This window comes from Temnothorax longispinosus, chromosome 11, assembly GCF_030848805.1.
Source record: "Temnothorax longispinosus isolate EJ_2023e chromosome 11, Tlon_JGU_v1, whole genome shotgun sequence".
Lineage (NCBI taxonomy): Eukaryota > Metazoa > Arthropoda > Insecta > Hymenoptera > Formicidae > Temnothorax > Temnothorax longispinosus.
The window spans coordinates 10,340,232-10,360,901 of record NC_092368.1 but is presented as its reverse complement, the minus strand read 5'-3'; the positions used below and the strand labels follow the sequence as shown (position 1 = coordinate 10,360,901).

Below are 20,670 nucleotides of genomic sequence, written 5' to 3'. Positions count from 1 at the left end.
GTTCGGTCACCCTGGCTGGGTCCGTATTTTCCTCGCGGTTCTCTCGGGTAGGAGTCGCGTTTCCTGTATGACTCATCCCGGCCTCCGCGGAATTCTCGTCGGGAACGAATATACTGCTGTCGTACGACGTGAGAGAAAATTCGCCTCGTTGTGACGCGCGGCTTGGCGCGTCGTCGGAGACGTCTGTGAGTGAGTCTGTCTGGTCGTTATCGCGATTTGCGTGTTCGCCTACTACACTCGCGTCTACCTCGTCGAACGGAAATTCGCGTTCTACAATGACGTTCGGAGATAGCACGGGCGCTTCTCCTTCGGCAAAACGTGACTCTAAATTCAAGCGGACTTGGTCTAGTCCGTCGGCGGGCCGGTCTGACCCTTCGCTTTCGGCGGGCCGGTTTAACCCTTCGCTTTCGGCGGGCCGGTTTAACCCTTCGCCTGCGGATCGCGTCGCGCGCACGGGATTCTCGAGGTTACGCGCGGCGCGTTGCGCGGACTTGCTATGTATAAATGATGCTTGCGGGACGGGCGGCTGTCGGTTCGGGTCGTCCGACATTTACTTAACGCTCGCGGTTACATAAATTTTCGCACTTACAATATCGCCGCGAATCGCATGTTGCTGCTTGGCTGCTTCGCCTTGCTCCGCCTGATCGGTCCGTCGGGCCGCTTCGCTGCTTGGCTGCGTCCCTGCGTGATCGCTGCGTCCCTGCCGCGCTGCTACGCTGCTTCGCTGTGTCTCTGCGTCGCTCGGAGTCGGTGATTCCGTGCGGTAGGTCGTGGCCGTCTCAGGTGTCACTTCTGCACTCGCGGCTGCTACCGTCTTTTCGCTCGGGTCTCGGCTGGCTTTTCCTCTCCGGGATATGTTGCCACCGATTGTTAATCGAACTCGTTTTGTTTCAGATGCGTGGTGAATGAGCTTCGGAGTCCGGTCCTCCTGGCGAGTCGATGGAGCAGATCCCACCGCTGCCACCAATTTGTTAGCCGTTTTGTCGGCTAAAAGGGATCGGGCTCCGTTCGCGATATGAAGGATGAAGGAAGGCGTTATATTGAACCACTTTAATAAATTGAGTTGCCTTACACGAGTGTCCTTATTACAAGTTCCACTTCGCGTTTCGTTTATAGATAACTCGCAGGTGACTCGACGCGACAGCTTGATGGTTTCAGACCGACTGCCTGATTGTTCGATTCGGCGGTCTTACATCGGTTTCCGGTTGCTACCTCGGGATCGCCCGCGGTAGCATTAACCTCTATGGTCAGCGCTCGGCGCTGACCTTCGCGTCAGCGATATTGGTCCTCGTGGATGGACCTTGCTCTCTACGTTTCGTCGCTGGGGTCGAGTTTCTTAACGCTTGGCAACTCGGTTGCCAAGGGCGTTGTGCGCTCACAACACCATATATATTATATATATACCTAATTTACCTAAATAGAAATCTTCCTCCTGACCGATAAGTCTATCGACCTAATTTCGAAATACGCGCGCGATATCGAAACTGGCGATACCTGCGCCGCCAGCGTCGAAAAAGTGAAAGTGACATTTCTTTAATCATAATAATATTGAGACGTCGGCGTTAGGAGGAGAAGAAGAAGAAGAAGTATCTTAAAATAAATACTTAGAACTTGATCCGTTCACTCGTTATCGAGATCTCAACATCTCGGGTACTCGCAACCCGTCGCGTCGCGTAAAAGAGTCACGGTCGGTCTCGCTCCGCGTGTACTTGGCACGAGACACTACCGTGTCTCTTGATGTATGTATGTATGTATGTATGTATGAGTTTATTGTTTATCCCCGCAGGGTTTACAAAGCGTTTTTGTGAGGAACAATCCCAAACCTTACAAATACCAATCTTCTTATACCCGACCTGGCCGCATGCGACCCTTTACATCCTGGTACCCCCCACCCTTTCGAACCCTGCCTTTCCCTTCCCTCTTCCTGGCCGCTTCTTCCGTTGGACTTTCGTTAGAACTTTTTTTCCATGCTCCAACTCCTCAGGTCTCCGTCTCCTCACCGCTTCCGCCTCACATCCTGGTACCCCCCACCCTTTCGGACCTTGCCTCTCCTTTTTCTCCTCCTGGCCGTTTCTTCCGTTGGACTTCTGTTGGGACCTTCTTTCCGTGCTCTAACTCCTCAGCTTTTCGCCTCCTCACCGCTCCCGCCTCTGTACATTATTTTTCCTTCCTCCCTTTCTCGCCCTCTTCCTTCCCCTCTCCCCCCTCTCGACCCCCTCCTTCATCCACCCATATTCTCCTGTTTTCCCTCCGCGTTCTTCTTCCCTTATCTCTTCCTTCTCTTGCCTTCTCCACGTGGAGAAGGGTTTCGTGTGAACAGCCGTTGCACACGAGTCAGTCGATCCTAAGCCCTAGGAGAAATCCTATGTCAATGACGGCGTACGATACTCGAGTGTTATTGAGACTGAATTTGACACACGCCCGTCGGGCGAAAGGGAATCCGGTTCCTATTCCGGAACCCGGCAGCGGAACCGCATACAATTCGGGCCCTCGTAAGAGTGTTCGTCGGGGTAACCCAAAATGACCTGGAGACGCCGTCGGGAGATCCGGGAAGAGTTTTCTTTTCTGTATAAGCGTTCCCTACCCTCGTCTTTTCTCCTCCATGGTCAGGTCCTCGTCCACCCCTATCCCCCTCTGCCTAAATACCCCATACCCTCCTAACAACTACGCTCTCTCTTTCTCATCCTTCAACTCCACTATCAGCACCTCTCTCCCTTCCATCCCGTTTCTTTCCCAGACCCTTCTAATTCTCGGCAGCATCACTCTAGGTTTTCGTTGTAACTCGTATTTGTATATTCTCCTCTCAGCTATATACCCTTACGTCTCTTCGCCTTCGTCTCCTTCTCCTGCCCCGCGGCGGCCGATCCACAACTCGCAGCTCACACCGCTCGACGCTCCGCTCGATCATTCACCTCTCAGCTCACACCGCTCGACGCTCTGCTCGATCCTTCAATCGATCGAAGCCAGTTCGCTACTACCCTCACTTTTCACAACCGCCGTCCGTCGTATGTCACCTCACTCACATGCCGACTCGATCGATCTTACGATCGATTTTCTCCTTTCTTGCTAACCGTACGCGCTTCTCTATCGCTCGGTCCGCTCGATCATTCATTCGTATATTCTCCTCTCTGCTACCCTTCCGTCTCTTCACCTTCGTCTCCTTCTCCTGCCCCGCGGCGGCCGATCCACACCTCTCAGCTCATACCGCTCGAGTATCCGCTCCTTCTGCACTCAAATTCTCGACTCACTCTGTATCCCTCCTACCTTCCCCCTCGCCGCGTCCTCCTTCTAATTCCTCTTTGTCATCCTAACCTCATTTTCAATTCTCCTCCTCTCCCTCGATTTCTGGCCGCTTCACCTCGATTTTACCCTCACCTCCAATGCCACCGCTTCTTCTCAACTTCCTTCATACCCTCCTTCAATTTTCACCTCCACCTTTTCACACAGCTCTGTTTTCGACCCAATTTCTACCTCCCCGAACTTTCCATTTGCTTCCCCGCCGAGGGCTAACGGGGGAATCACAAGGTGACTTATATATTGTAGTAATAATAAGTATTATATTATTATATCGAATTATATAATATTCATACATATTAGTCGCCTAGCTTTTGTTGTGAGCGCACGTATATAATCAGTAAGTAGAGTACCTAGCAACAGCCGTTACCTATAAGAAATCCAACTTTCGCTACTAAATCAGTTGTTACGTCTAGACTCTAGAACACGATAAAAACTTCCATGATTATGTAGAATGTCCTCCAAATGTATTGGTTATATTTTATTAAGTGTAAGTACGCGAAGATGCAAACAGAACGCGTTGCATGAAGAATCGAGCGCATAGGCGGACACGGATAAAGTGTGTACAGAGGCGTTTATAATTATTTTTCAAAAATGATTTACTGTAACATGACTTTCTCATACATGGTTGAATTCGTAAAAAAACAACCTTTTATTTGATAATCAAAAAATTTTTAAATTTTGAAAAAATGTATTGGTGGCGGGGGTATTTTAAAAAATAAAAATATATTTTTTTATTATTTTAAAGTACTTTTGAAGCCATTTAATTTACATTTTTAAAAACTTTTTTATCTCTTATAGTTTCGGAGATATTCGGTTTGAAAGAGAAAAATCAATTTTTTCCGAAGGGGTGTTCACTCTCTAAACATGCGTATGGGCACGTATAAAAAAAGACGTACCTCTTTACAACAACATAGGTTGTTGGGGATTCCCCCAATTTTGTCATGTAAAATTATATCTAACCGTTATATGTACTGCGATATACGTTTCGTTCGCTTCTCACGCGAAATGCTCGATTAGTTCGGCACCGCCGGAAGGAGCCGATCCGCGCCGAAGGCGAGCGCGCGTCAGCATCCCCACGCGGCTCGCCCGACCGCCGGCCTCCCTTCCAACAAACCCGCCGCGCCGCGGTATATAAGCCGGCGCTCCGACAGGAGCCGGCACTTCGTCTTATCTCCGGCTCTCTGCTGCCTTCGACGAAGCCTATCCTATCCAACTTCCTAGGGCGACACACCAAACGAGGTCCGGTGCTCCGAGTCTCGACTGAGTGCTCTCAGGTGTCCCCGAACTCCAGCCTACCCAACCGACGAACGCGATCCCGCGGGGTCGAGCCCACTCGGCCTCGTAGCGAGCCCTCTCGCTGTCGTGTTCCCGGTTCTTCGCTTCCTACCGTATCTACCTACCGCGTCTCTATATGCATCGGACGTAAGACCGTGTTTCGCAACTCCGTCGCACCGCGACCCTTGCATTCGCGATACCGTCTATCGTTTCTACCGCGTTTCTGTAAAGCCGCGTTTCGGTAGAATCGCTCTTTGTAACACCGCGCTTCACACTACAAGTCGCAGCGCGCCGAGTGTAGTCGCACTAATAAATTCTGTATACCTCGCGTTTCGTCAGTTTTGTTTTACTATATCGAATAAAGCATATATATTATAAATCAATTGCTGTCTTTTGGGCCTTCCACTCAACTTCCAAACAAGCGATCGAGTCCGCGGGTAACTGAAACCCCCCGGTCGTCTCATAGTTAAAGGGCTGAACGAAGCCATTCGTAATTATCTCGCGTTCTCGCGGAACGGATTCGGCGATTCGTTCGGCGCGTTTATTGCGCGCCCGAACATAAATTGGTCCTTCGAGCCGGATCGAGATATTCAGTGCAGCCTTTCAGCCGTTAACATGACTGCCGTGCCGGAAGTCTCAGCTACCATCAACGACCTCCTGGCTCAACAGCGGGTGTCGATGCACTCCATCTCTCGAGCGCTCGATAACTTCAAAAAAATCGGAAGGAATAACTACACCGCTGCAAAAGTCCGAGCGCGAATAGCTAGCTCCAAAGAAGTCTGGACGCAATGCGTTCGCGTACACTCGGCCCTCCTGCAAGTTATTCCGGAAGCGAAAAGAAGCACGTTCGAGTATTTTCAAAACGAACTGTTCGATCAGGCCGAGGACATCCACTTGACGACGTTGGATTACATGGCCGAATGTCTGGAGGCACTCGCGCCGACGCCGCCGCCCCTGACAGCGAACCAGGCTCCGGGCGCCGCGTGCAGTCATGGGCCGCCTGCCTCCTCATTCTCACTGGCGCATCTGCCGCCCATCAACATTCCGCCATTCTCGGGGAAATATGAAGATTGGGAGACGTTCCGCGATCGCTTTACGTCCCTCATTATTAAAAATCCCGAACTTTCTGCATTTGCGCGAATGCATTTTCTCTCATCAAGCCTCGCCGGGCGGGCGCTTGAATCTATTCGAAGCATCCCAGTAACCGCGGATAACTTTGAACTTGCGTGGAAGGCCCTTGAGTCGAGGTACGAAAATAAGCGCCGATTAGTCGAGATGCATGTGTCCGCGTTATACAATTTGCCGAGCGTTTCCCGCGAATCAGCGAGCGAACTCAGCGAGCTTCGGGATAAAGCAAATCGCGCAATCACGTCGCTGAAGAATCTAGATCGATCCGATTCCGACATTCTCAGCGACATGCTGATGTATAGCGTCACGCAAAGGCTTGATCCCGCCACTAGAAAAGCGTGGAAACTGAAAGGCGGGGATGACGCGCGAATCCCAACATTCAGCGAACTCGACCGATTCCTCGATTCTCGTGCTCGCGCGCTCGAAGAATTGCATCCCGCGAATGTAGACAAACAAGCTCGCGCGCAAAAGGCGACCAGCGCTACAGCATCGGGAGCTTCTTCAATTTCGTGTCCGCTTTGTAAAGCCTCTCACTTCCTACACAAATGTCAAGTCTTTCTGAAGAAGAATCCGAGTCAACGATTGGAAGCAGTAAAAAAGGCGAATCGCTGTGTAAATTGCCTAAACGACAAACACGCCGTACAGTTATGTCAAAGCAAATATTCGTGCCGAACATGTCGCAAAAGACATCATTCGATGTTGCACGTCGACTCGGACACTTCTACCACGAAAGACACTTTTCCCGCGAATGATACGCCTGCCGCGGAAACTACTTCTGTCGCGACCGCATCGATCCACGGCGCTGCGCCCATCACGACATTATTCTCAAGCGCGAAAGTGTCGTCGATGCCCCCCGTGTTGCTCGCGACGGCAAGGGTAAAAGTCGGGTTCCCCTCCGAATCTCCGAACGGTCGTACTCGCGTCGTTCGAGCGCTTCTCGATCAAGGATCAGAGATGACCTTTATTACCGAACGATTGAGGCAAGGCTTAAGATTGCGTCGCGTTAAAATGCCCGTCTCGATCTCCGCAATCGGAGGCGTCGACGCCGGAACATGTCGATACGCGGCCGAAATTCAGATCTCGCCGATCGGCCAAACTTCTCTCGCGTTCAAGACCACTGCGTCCGTCATGACAAGCTTAACAAAATACACTCCGTCGCCCGTAACGTCGCCCGTCCAATGGAGCCATGTAGCCGATCTCGCGCTCGCGGATCCGGATCCTACGAACTCGGACCCCATTGACATACTCATCGGTGCCGACCTGTACGGCGATTTGCTGCTCGACGGCATTCGCAAGGGCTCCCGCGGTCAACCCCTCGCGCAGAATACCGTTCTCGGTTGGGTGCTGTCCGGCCCCGCGGCTGACCCACAAGCTCGTCCTCGAACAATCACAACTCAGCATTGTTCTAACACCCCGTCTCTCGACGAGGAACTCCGACGCTTCTGGGAAATCGAAGAAATCCCTCGCGCCATTCCACTGAGTCCGGAGGAGCAACAATGCGAAGATCACTTCCTCGCCACTCATTGGCGACGCTCCGACGGACGATACGTGATTCGCTTTCCGTTCAAAACCGGTCCCCCAATCGAGATCGGTAATTCCTATCACTCAGCCGAGCGACAGTTGAGAGGTCTTGAACGCAGATTAAACGCCGATGAGAGAGTAGCGACGGAATACCGCGCCTTTATGGAGGAGTACGAGCGACTCGGGCACATGAAGCGTGTACCGCACGACGCAGACGCGTCATCTCAACACGTTTACATTCCGCATCACCCCGTGATTCGCGAAAGTAGCACCACCACTCGGTTACGGGTCGTTTTTAACGCGTCGAATCCGACGAGCAACGGCACGTCGCTGAATGACCACTTGCTAACCGGGCAAAAGTTGCAGACCGACTTAGCCGCAATTCTACTAAGATGGATGCTACCTCGATACGTGTACTCCGCCGACATTACAAAAATGTATCGTCAAATCGAGATTGATCCTCGTGACGTCAACTATCAGCGAATCCTATGGTTCGATCGCGAATCTCGAATCATCATCGCGTTCATTCTGCTAGTCCTAACGTACGGAACGGTTAACGCTCCTCATGATGCGCTTCGCGTTCTGGAACAACTAGTGCGGGACGAGGGAGGCTCATTTCCGTTGGCGGTTCCGGTGATTCGAAAAGGCCGATATATAGACGACTTTCTCTTCGGAGCAGACGACATACTGCTACTTCGTCAGACGCGCGATCAAGTATGCGCGTTACTGAGTCGGGGGCGGTTCGAATTACGTAAGTGGGCGAGCAACTCTCCGCAACTTCTGGCCGACATCGACGTCGAAAATCACGGATTAGCGTGTTCGAAAACATTGCAAGCCGATGAGCCACTGAAAGTGCTCGGAATAAGCTGGAAGCCTGCCCTCGACGTGTTCCAATTCGACGTTTCGCTCCCTCCTTCCATTCCAAAAACCAAAAGATCCATTCTATCCTTGGTAGCGAAAATCTTTGACCCGCTAGGGTGGGTCACGCCCGTGACAATAAACGCAAAGATCTTTTTGCAACAACTCTGGCAGGCGAAAGTGGACTGGGACGAAACCATCGCGGACGACCTTCTCGCGCAGTGGACGACGATTCACGCATCCCTGGCGACGATCAATGGTCTTCACATAGACCGTTGGGTACGATACGGTTCCGACACGACGAACTGCGAACTTCACGGCTTTTGTGACGCCTCCACCACCGCGTTCGCGGCCGCAGTTTATATTCGCGTCACCTCCGTGACAGGCGAGACCACTTCCAGGCTGCTCATCGCCAAGTCAAAGGTCGCTCCGATCAAATCCTTAAGTATTCCTCGGTTGGAATTATCTGCTGCCGTTCTATTGGCTCGGCTGCTAGAATTCGTGCGATCATCGCTACAATTGACTACCATACCTTGCTTCTGCTGGACGGACGCTCTCGTCGTGCTAGCATGGGTGACTCAACACCCTTCAAAGTGGAAAACTTTCGTTGCGAATCGCGTCTCAGAGATACAATCTCGCGTCCCGTTCGCTACCTGGAAACACGTGCCAACCGAAGACAATCCGGCCGACTGCGCTTCTCGCGGCATTCTCGGATGCCATCTCGCGTCCCACCATTTGTGGTGGCAGGGGCCTTCGTGGCTGAGACGCCCTACGATTGAGTGGCCCGCTCAGCGCGAACCGTCGTCTCAAGATACGACACTCGAACAAAATTCGCGCGTCGCCGCGCACATAGTCAAGCCGGTCGAAAAGTGGGATTTAGCGGCGCGATACTCGTCGTGGCCGAAATTAATTCGAGTCACCGCTTATATCCTTCGGTTCGCATCTCGAACTCGCCGTATCAAAACTAACGTCAACGAGGCGAGTCCGCTCGCTCTCTCCGCGGCTGAGTGCCGAGCGGCACGAGACTTTTGGTTCAGACGAATCCAAGAAGAAGAATTTCCCGGTGAACGAGAAGCGCTCTTGAGCCAAAAGACGATCTCGTCGAAAAGTGCACTCATATCGCTCAATCCCTTTATCGGGGAAGATAAATTAATTCGCGTAGGCGGGCGGTTAGCCCACGCTCCGCTACCACTAACCGCCAAACACCCCATCATACTCTCCTCTCACCCTCTAGTCCTTTTACTAGTCCAGCACGCGCATATAAGGTCGCTTCACGCCGGCACACAGCTCACACTCGCTACACTACGCCGGGACGTGTGAATTTTGCGCGCGCGAAATATAGTAAAGGCCGTAATTCACCGATGCGTAACATGCGCCCGCGAAAAGGCGGCAATTCCCACTCCGATAATGGGACAACTGCCTCACGTGAGAGTCTCCCCTTCCGCGCGCGCGTTTCAGCATTGCGGTCTGGATTACGCGGGCCCAATGCGTGTGCGCTCGATGTCCGGGCGTGGAGTCTCATCTCATAAGGCGTATATCGCAATTTTCATTTGCATGGCCACGCGCGCCGTGCACCTCGAGATAGTGGACGGCTACTCGACTCCCGCGTTTTTAGGAGCGTATTCACGGTTCTGCGCCCGACGAGGCCTTCCCGCGTCGATCTACTCCGACAACGGAACAACGTTCATCGGCGCGGACCGCGAAATTCAAGAAGCGTTTCGCGCGGCCCTACGCGATCCGAACTTCTTAAATCGAACCGCCTCCGATCAAGTTACGTGGCATTTCATTCCTCCAGCAGCCCCGCATTTCGGCGGGCTATGGGAAGCCGGAGTTCGAAGCGTGAAGCACCACCTTCGAAGAGTAGTGGGAGCTCACACCCTCACGTTCGAGGAATTCGCGACACTCCTGTGCAATATAGAGGCCTGTCTAAACTCCAGGCCGCTCGCCCCGCTCACCGATTCCGCTGACGAATATGAAACACTCACTCCCGGTCACTTCTTGATAGGCGCCGCGTTAACCGCGAGCCCCGAAGCCTCCGTGCTTCATCTTAATGAAAATCGGCTCTCGCGTTGGCAAGTGGTCCGTCAGACGACAGAACGGTTCTGGAAGCTGTGGCAAACCGATTACGTCAACACGCTGCAGCAAAGAGCCAAGTGGCGAAAACTTGGAAAAGAGCAAATCCGAGTAGGACAGCTCGTACTCCTTCAAAACCCGTTACTTCCACCGTGCAAGTGGGAATTAGGCCGCATAATACAATGTCACGCGGGCTCCGATAACGTCGTACGAGTCGTAACAGTAAAGACCGCAACGTCCGAATTCAAGCGGCCCGTTGTAAAAATCTGCGTATTACCGATCGATATCGAAAACGCCGAAACGCCTGCGTAACTTCGTACACCGTGCCCTATGCATTTATTCGAATTACCCAAACTTAACGACCGCCTCGAGCAACGCGTCAGTCAAGCCATGCGATTTCGAAACCAAGGTTTCGAGGCGGGCGGTATGTTGGGGATTCCCCCAATTTTGTCATGTAAAATTATATCTAACCGTCATATGTACTGCGAGATACGTTTCGTTCGCTTCTCACGCGAAATGCTCGATTAGTTCGGCACCGCCGGAAGGAGCCGATCCGCGCCGAAGGCGAGCGCGCGTCAGCATCCCCACGCGGCTCGCCCGACCGCCAGCCTCCCTTCCAACAAACTCGCCGCGCCGCGGTATATAAGCCGGCGCTCCGACAGGAGCCAGCACTTCGTCTTATCTCCGGCTCTCTGCTGCCTTCGACGAAGCCTACCCTATCCAACTTCCTAGGGCGACACACCAAACGAGGTCCGGTGCTCCGAGTCTCGACTGAGTGCTCTCAGGTGTCCCCGAACTCCAGCCTACCCAACCGACGATCACGATCCCGCGGGGTCGAGCCCACTCGGCCTCGTAGCGAGCCCTCTCGCTGTCGTGTTCCCGGTTCTTCGCTTCCTACCGTATCTACCTACCGCGTCTCTATATGCATCGGACGTAAGACCGTGTTTCGCAACTCCGTCGCACCGCGACCCTTGCATTCGCGATACCGTCTATCGTTTCTACCGCGTTTCTGTAGAGCCGCGTTTCGGTAGAATCGCTCTTTGTAACACCGCGCTTCACACTACAAGTCGCAGCGCGCCGAGTGTATTCGCACTAATAAATTCTGTATACCTCGCGTTTCGTCAGTTTTGTTTTGTTATATCGAATAAAGTTATATATATTTTATAATTCAATTGCTATCTTTGGGCCTTCCACTCAACTTCCAAACAAGCGATCGAGTCCGCGGGTAACTGAAACCCCCCGGTCGTCTCATAGTTAAAGGGCTGAACGAAGCCATTCGTAATTATCTCGCGTTCTCGCGGAACGGATTCGGCGATTCGTTCGGCGCGTTTATTGCGCGCCCGAACATAGGTATATAAATAAGCGTCCGATTTCGCTCGATAAAACAATAGTTAAATAATAGAAACGGCCAAATTACGAGCTATTAATAGGTGTATCCTCTTCTAAAAAGGAGATGTGAAGTTTATTGTTGCCGCTTTTCCGCGATGCCGATTGGTTCTCTTGCTGCTCTTACTTCATTTGCAGCTGTCATTGTATATTTTGACAGTTGTGTATAATAGGGTTAATAATGAAATGTTAAAGATAAATAGCGCGCGCGTAGCGCGCGTCTGTAGTGTCTAGTATTTAATAAAATCAATTTAACAACAAATGTGTTCGCAATATAAAAAAACGACGATGACGTTTCGAGCCTTACTTGGCCTTCTTCAAAACAAACCGCATAATTCCAATTTAATCGCTTCTTAAACTTAAACGCATCAAGTCACACTAAAAAAAATGAAAATTCGCAACCGTTGCAACAAGTAAAAGGTCAAACACCTCAGGTATTCGTCAAATGTATATTGTCGGTCGTCTCCTCCGCCGCAAGAACAAGGTGAACATCCGTGATGTCCCTGCATTCGCGAATCTTTATGTCACCCGACCGTCTTAATGGCAACTGAACACAGTATAAAATTATGATAAGAGACGCGAATAATTAAGTAAAAACTTGTTAAGCGGGACACTCACATAAGAAGTCAGTGCAGCGAGAGATACGGAGACTTCCTTCATCGTCTCAATAGTATGTGTGATCATCGCGAGAGATTACAAGCAACTGTGGCAATGCTCGCTTCGGAAGGGCACGGATTGTTGTTAAAATTTCATATGAGACAATACGTTCAAAATATCAAAATATGTATCATCTCCGCCGTTAATCTTTTTTTATAATTATGTTCGATTTCCAAAATGCGAGCATTGTCTCAATCAAATGCATGACCGAATTTCACGCTATGCTCAGAGACAACCGTATGCTTTGTTTTATCTAATCTAATGTTGTTTTTATGCTCCTTTAATCTCGTTTGGAGTTGCCTCTTTGTCTGGCCGACATAGGAAGCATCACAATTTTTGCAATCAATCTTATAAATTACATCAGTATTTGTGAGAAGGGCGTTCTTATCTTTATGAACCTTAATAATATTGTTAAGTTTATTTAAAATGCGATATCCCACTAAATTTTCTGATCTATCCACTGCTGAGGCTATGATTTTTGAGATAGAATTTAAATATGGAATGGCAATAAAACTTTTTTCTTTTTGTAAACTTACTGCATTATTATCTCTTTTAGTATTTTTTGTTAATTGTAATTTCCTCAGTCTCATGTTAATTCGAGAGAATATTAGATCAATGGGATATTCATTGCTTAGTAAAACATTGATGATAAAAATTAAATTTTTATTAAAGAACCTCGGGTGTGACAATAATATAGCCCTGTCGACTAGGCTATAAATTGTTCCAATTTTATGTTGGAGTGGATGAGTGGAAAAGAAACTCAGCAGTCTGCCCGAAAAGGTCTCCTTATGAAACCAATCTGTTATGATGGTATCATTTTCTGTTATAAGCATTAGGTCCAAAAAGCTAAGACGGCCCTTGTTTTCGAACTCTATTGTGAATTTAAGCCTATTGTGGTAACTATTAAAATATTCCAGCACATCAATGACTTTATCTCTATGAATTTTCATAACGATGTCATCCACATACCGCCTATAAAACGACAAGTGGAAATCCAATGTGCCCATAACTCTTTCCTCCAAATTTTCCATGACAATGTCAGCCACTGTTGGAGACAAAGGGGAGCCCATTGGAGATCCAAATCATCTGATTCAAATTATTCTGTATAAGCGTTCGAGTTCCCTGGAAACCTCTAGCAGGGAGATAGGGTTTGGAACCCGAAGAGCACCGCAGTTGCAGCGGTGTCCGGATCTTCCCCTCGGACCTTGAAAATCCAGGAGAGGGCCACGTGGAAGTGTCGCGCCGGTTCGTACCCATATCCGCAGCAGATCTCTAAGGTAAAGAGCCTCTAGTCGATAGACTAGAGTGATTTCTGCCCAGTGCTCTAAATGTCAACGTGAAGAAATTCAAGCAAGCGCGGGTAAACGGCGGGTGTAACTATGACTCTCTTAAGGGGTGGGGCTGCCACCCTCAGTCACTTTCTGCCCCGTGGAATTGTAGTTGCTCGTTTGCAAAGAGGCGTAAGATCTTACGGCCTCAAGTCTGCCCCACCTCCAAGTTGGTGCTCGCCGGGTACCCGGCTTGCCGGGCAGCGGACGGGGTTCAGGCGATGCGAGTGCACACCCTGGGCACTCGGCTGATCAACGTGATCAGTGCCGTCGGGTACATTCCCGTCAGGGTAACGTATGGGTATCTTGGGCCAGCATGTACTGAATATCTATCAAACGATCAGCTGATGCGACACATGGTAGTGAGTGGCGACACTCACGGCGGCGACTTGTCACACGTGAGCTGGGAGGTGCTCGACACGAGTACTGAGGACGGCGGGGTGCTCACACCGGAGTGTTTTATTTGTTGGGAGCCTTACACTCCCGATATTTTAGCGATGCTCCGGTGCCCTGCCGAAGAGGTGTTGGTCTCTCAGGGGCTGTGGTTAGCTGGATAGGGCGGTGTAGATTAGGCTCAAGAACGAAAGTTATGCTGGATCTCGTGTCCGTGCTGTTTGGGTAACCTATTGCGCAGAAGGGCGATCTAACTCATTCCTGCAGGATCGCTCAGCCAGGCCCCGTTGTTACCAGGAACCGTACTGACACTAAGCGGTAAGACGCGCCAAAAGGCGCGATGTATATAGCCAAATGCCTCGTCATCTAATTAGTGACGCGCATGAATGGATTAACGAGATTTCCACTGTCCCTATCTACTATCTAGCGAAACCACTGCCAAGGAAACGGGCTTGGAAAAATTAGCGGGGAAAGAAGACCCTGTTGAGCTTGACTCTAGTTTGGCATAAATTGATGGCTTAAATTGATTTTATTAAATATACACCTATTAATAGCTCGTAATTTGGCCGTTTCTATTATTTAACTAGGTATATAAAGCTCATCAAGATCGGAGTGGGACACCTCCGTACCTTTCCTTGTTAATAAGGCAGGAACTATAAAAAGAAATGCTAAGAGGGAAGGCGGGGATGATGGCATGGAGATACGAGAAGAAATTAGAGGAGGAAAAAGGAAGTGAGCTAGCGAGGCTATGTTGGGAGGAGTTGAGAGAGAGGGAGAAGGGGAGAGTGGGATCAAGTTGGGAACGGGAGAGAGAAAGTTTCTTCGAAGATAGAGGAGTGGGGTTAAAAGAGCTGGAAAGGTTGAGAGGAGAAAAAGAAGGGTGGCATTATACCCTATTTCAAAGAAATAGGGAGAAGTAAAGGAAAGAGAGATGGGAGAAGATTGAGAAGTCAGAATACAATAGATGCTACAAGGTAATAAAAAGCGAAGGTATTCCGGGGTATTTGAAGAAGAAGTGGGGAGAAAGCAGATAGAAAAGGGTAACGAGGTTTAGGTTAGGGAATGAGATGAGAGAGAGCAGGTATTGGGAAGTAGAAGAAAAGAAGAAATGTAGGATGTGTGAAAGTAAGGTAGAAACGTGGGAGCATGTATGAAAGGAATGTAGGAGGTGGAAATCAGGAGAAGGAAGTTGGCAGAAAGCAGTGGTATGAGTTTTGGGAGAAGAGGGTGAGGGTGAGGGATGAATGATAGAAATAGAGGGGGAAAGGATGGAAGGAAAAGAAAAAAAGGGGGAGTAGAGAGGCGGTAGGAAAAGAAGGTGGGGGAGTAAAGAGAGAGAAAATGAGAGAGGGAGGGAGAAGAATGAGAGAGAGAAAGAGGGAGGGAGGGTGAGAGAGAGCTGGGAATGAGAGAAAACTGTGACGGATAGAAGAGAACAGACATGATTAGAAGGCAAGAGGAAGTCCCATAAAAAGGCGTGTGTGTGTGTATATTAAAAAGAGGAGAAGAGGAAGCATAGTATATGCAGAATCTTCTTCTCGAAATTAGTTTTAAGGTTTTAATTAAGTTTAGGTTAAAGATGTAGGCTAAGTTTTTGGTAAAAAGATTGTAAACCTTACGGGGAAAACAATAAATTTATACTACTACTACTACATATATTTCAACTTAATAAACTGCACTCCGATTATTTGTCGGACTTAAAACACAGCTATCGTTGGAACATTAATACCCTTCTCTTCCCGAATTTAAATTGACGCGATTTATTGCGCACCACGTCCTGCGCTTGACTTGTATCGTCGTTTATTAATTTGTTTAATTTCTATTTGTTTGTTTATTCAGGAGTCCACACTCAACATATTAAACGTATTTAGAGAGAAGTAAGGGCTGATATCCCACGATATGGAACGCGTTCTTCACATTTAATGAGATAGTTAGCTGAATATCTCGTCAAACCCGTTCATGGTTATGAAAACCGCTTAAGCAGTTTTTTCCGTGCAATTGCGGAATTGTATCCACCGAAGACTGTGGACGATAAAGCAGATGTCTTGGAGGCTACATAATTTCAAGCTTAAGTTAGATTTACTAAACCATGTATCAAATCTAACACTTTCTTTCAATGTGCATTGTTTTTTTACATATTTTTTGTTTATTTTTCTCATATAATACTTTTTGACAACAAAATGAGAAATTATTTTTGTTTAATTTTAATTTATTATTGCACTTTGGACTATGTATTTTGTTACTTATCACATTATTTTGTATTAAATAATTTATTAATTTGTCTATCATAAATTATGTTAATATTATTGCATCCCTACTCGTCAATATATCCTATATAATATATCAAAGTACATGCGTGGGCGGGGGGTCGCCCCCACCTGCATCCTCCCATGGTCGGTGTGGATAAACCTCAAAACGTGGGCGGAGGAGCGGAGGAGCTTTCCCCCCCTCCGTACCCGCATGCACGGGTCGGTGTGTGTAAACATTGAAGCGTGGGCGGGGGGAGGCTTTGCCCCCCGCATCCCCCCCCCGAGGGCACGTCTTCGGTGTGCTCGGATGTGAAGTGGACCTCGCTTTAAGCGTGAGCGGGGGGCTTGGCCCTCCCTGCACCCCCCCCCCCCCATGCACGTGGACCTCGCTTCATAACTCTTAAAGCACATGCATGGGGGAGTGCAGGGAGCGAAGCCCCCCCCGCCCACGCTTAAAGCGAAGTTCACTTCATACCCGGGCACACCAAAGGCGTGCCCCCGGAGAAGTGCGGGGGGAAAAGCGAAGCCCCCCGCCCACGCCTCAACGTTTACTCACACCGACTCGTGCATGGGGGAGTGCAAGGGTGCAAAGCCCCCCCGCCTACGCATGTACTTTGATATATTATATAAGATATATTCATCATTGAAAACTAATTGTAAGTGATATGCATTATAAGTATACATACGTTTCAAATTTACGCACTTTTGCATGCGCGTGCGGCCACGGAGCATGCGCATGTGGCCACGGGGCATGTTCAGTGTTGCTACATCTCGTCGGTATGACAGGAATCATAACCTGATTCCTGTCAACTTTAACGTTTAATATCTTGCTTCACGCGGCAAAGCGAGACTTTTTTCTGCCACATTCTTTTGTTTCACGCAAAAACGCGTTGATTAAGCCTAATTTCAACGAAATCAGTGAGGAGGCCACTATTCTTCAGATTTACCCAGAAATGTTTTCTTCTGCTTGCTCGTTCTTCGCATTGCAACAAATTATGTCTTAAGGAGATTATATACACGAAAACGATACGGTAAAACTTTATTCGTTTAATTCCAAAATGTATTTTAAACTTCATTTCTTCATATGAGTAATTTCTCAAAATTCTTATGTTTTATTTGAGACTAAATTACTTAATAAAATTCTTCCCATAAGAGACTAATGATTGCTATATATTAATTATAAATATATTCTCAACATTTGATTAATAATAATAATCTTTATTAACGGAAATAAAAATTATTTAGTATACAGTAGAAAAAAGAGAACATTTAATATTACATATTTACAAAAAGCTAATACGAAGAGCACAATTACAAGTCAAGACTCTGAATTCATATTTAAATTAATATTACGTGATTAATCGAGACAGCTTAATTTTGAAAGTAGATTCAGAGCCGCAAAAGAAATCTACTCTGCTGGAATAATTATTCGCAGAAATCATTAATTTATTAATACAAGAGTTTGTTCCATACAATGTGCGGTGCTGCTCGATGTGAAAGACAAAATACCGCCTTACATCTCTAATTGGAATGTTGAAATTGATATTCCTCAGCCAATCAAGGCCATCAATAAAGTGATTGAGAAGCTTAAAAATAAAAGTAAGGTCGGAAATCATTCTTCTTTTTTCTAAGATCAACAAATTAAGTCTTCCTGATATAGGACCGTAGTCATAACAGGTGATTGCCATGGGATTACCTGTGTGGAAAGCAACCATACGTAAGAATTTGTGCTGAACACGCTGAATCAAGATAAGATGGTAATTGTAATACGGGGATCAAATGACAGAGCAGTACTCCAACTTAGGGCGAACTAAAGTGCAATAAAGTAATTTTAATGTGGTTATATTCTTAAAATATTTTCCCTATCGAAAAACGTATCTAAGCACCCTGTATGAAGATGAAACTGTCGATTGTATATGTTTGTTAAGTGATAAGTCATCACTAAACAAGACACCGAGGTCACGAGCCTCGCGCCTCGCTGAGAGAGGTAAGCCATCAAGAGAGTAGTTATACAAGTATGAGTTACGTTTATGAGTAAAATAAATGACAAAAAATTTCTATACATTGAGCTAAAAGCAGTTCCTTTTACACCAGGCCTCAAGTTCATATAAGTCATGTTGTAGAAACAACGCATCCGCAGGTCCATCAATCTGTTACGTCCGGGGTGCAATCGGGACGTCGGAGTGGGTTTACGTGAAACGAAGTGTTAAACCGTTTAGAATACTTAAGATGAACGCGAAGGTAAGTGAGACTTTGTTTTAATTTCTTTTGTGTTTTGGGTCCCGCTGCACTCTCGAAGGATGAGACGAATTTGACGAGTTAAAATTTCTGATCGAATGATGCTAGGATTCGAGCGCGCTTCGACAGCCGGGGGCGTTTGTCGCGAATTGGAGACGTCATGAACGTCGGCGGCAGGCTCGGCTGTTACAGACTGTGACGGAACGGTGTTAAATATGCTCGGGTCAAATTCACCGGCCGTATAGTAGGCTCGCCGAAGCCTTTTGAGCTGGTGGGCTTGTCCCGACTGCCTCGAGCGTACCATTGGTGACGGCAGACTTACCGTAAGATGGCTTACTATATTTCCAGCTCCTGTTTGGTATGTGTATTTCGACTTCCTTCGTGTTTATATCGTATGCAAGCTTGTGTGCGTGTGTCCTCGTGCCAGTGTGGAAATGTGTGTAACCCGCTAGCCTGTAGTTAATTACTCGATAATCGGTATTCCGTAATCTGTTTTTATTCTACAATTTTAGAAACGAGGAAGGAACAGCGGAGATCAGAGAACGCCCTGCGGGAGGCGCGCATCTAGGTAAGGACCTGTCGAGAACGCCCTGAGGGAAGCGCGCATCGACGCGAGGATCGGATTTAAGATCGTCGAGAAGTAAGTAGAACAAAATTATTTATGGAATATATTGCATCTGATTTATTGCTAACCATCCTTTTATTCTTTTTATAGATGGTATCTCTGCAGCATCAACAACGATGCGCGCGACTACGAGGCACAGCTCAACGATGAAAGCTCTCGCGGCTAAGTTTGTTCAAAGATTAACGCGCTCGCGGCTAAGTTCTTTCGGCGATGAAAGCGCTCGCGGCTAAGTTCCTTCGAAGATTAACGCGTTCGCGGTTAAGTTCTTTCGGCTGTAAGAAATCGAAGGGCGCCTACTCTGATAGGTGGCCCCACGTGTCGCATGCGTGTGGGGAATTGCTACCGCCATGTCTCCCTAGCGCATAGTGGGGCAATCTAGAGCCTTTTCTTATTAAGAGTTTGCTGCTTGCACGCAGAGCCAGCGAGATTAGATTTTGTTCAACGCTCGACTGAGAAGGTTCATTCTACAACCAATAAACCTATTCTTCTCACTGTAATTCTGTGTGGTCCATCAATCTCCTCAATCACGTCTACAACGGACTGTGGATCCGTCCTGGAATCAGACATCCAGGGAATTTCCCACATTGGTGACCCCGACGTGATCCTCGAGAAGGAGATAGCCGAATTCCACCGGCAGCCGATGGGCGGTTACCGCACAGCGAGCAGAGAAGAACCTGGACGCCTTCGACAGCAAAAACAAGGCGAGCTCGGCCAGGTATTGGCAATAACGAGCGTTTCCTCGAGTTTTCGGCGATATTATCGAAAACAGGCGCCGGCACGCAGTACAGCGCGCGGTACTCGTCAGCACGTACATACTACACCGCTGCAGAGGACGTCGCCACGCAGACAAGTGGCCATTAACGAGCACCGGGACGCCGCATCGCCGCTGGGACAGCCGCCACGAACGAGACGTGGCCACCCAGCACCTGAGGACTGCACCGCTGCAGAGAACGTCGCCACGCAGCCACGTGGCCATCCGCCGCGCACACGCCGCATCGAGACCGTCGCATCGGCGGGACCAGCAGCCGTGGGCGCACACGAGGACATCGTCATCGGCGGCCAAGGATTCATCGTCTTCAAGGGTCGAGGTACAACCGGGAAGTTCGGTTCGGGAACAGTCGAAAAACATTCGTTTGGCGCGTTGCGCGCACCGCCATTGCGATTCAGAATTTTCGTATTCTCTTGCGTTCGCGCGTGTCTGTGCAAGTCCGCGCATGTCCGTTGTTGTTCGTGCAACGATATCGTTCGCGCGTTCAAGTCGATAAAACAGCAGAACGCAGCATAACGCGATTCGATTGTCTTTCCGAGAGAAATAACGTAGTGTAACGTGACGCGATTATCGTCATTACCGGTTGCGACTGAATATCTCACAGATTAATTTAAGAACAGCACAGCGCGTACTTATCACCATGTCGTCCCCAACGATCGAAGAATTGCACGAGCAGGTCGCACAAATGCGGGCCGCGCTTCAAAACGTACAGGGGCAAACCGGTGTAGCTATTCCGCGTGTCGATTCGTATCGAATTCCAAAGATTCCACCGTTCTTAATCAAAGATCCGGTTATATGGTTCATTCAAGTCGAAGCCACGTTCGAAACCACGCGTATAACCGATCAAAAAACCAAGGCACATTATGTCATTAT

At 48.6% G+C, this 20,670-nt stretch overlaps 2 protein-coding genes across 2 annotated transcripts; both read left to right on the top strand.

The window, feature by feature from the left end:
• Window positions 1–5,187: 5,187 nt before the first annotated feature.
• LOC139821380 (uncharacterized) lies at window positions 5,188–11,292 on the top strand. Its single transcript, XM_071792386.1, has one exon. The coding sequence runs from the start codon at window positions 5,188–5,190 to the stop codon at window positions 9,397–9,399; it is 4,212 nt and encodes a 1,403-aa protein (XP_071648487.1). The 3' UTR covers window positions 9,400–11,292.
• LOC139821379 (uncharacterized) lies at window positions 9,634–10,464 on the top strand. The gene has a single exon (XM_071792385.1). It carries the CDS (start codon window positions 9,634–9,636, stop codon window positions 10,462–10,464), a length of 831 nt encoding a protein of 276 aa, XP_071648486.1.
• Window positions 11,293–20,670: the final 9,378 nt, after the last annotated feature.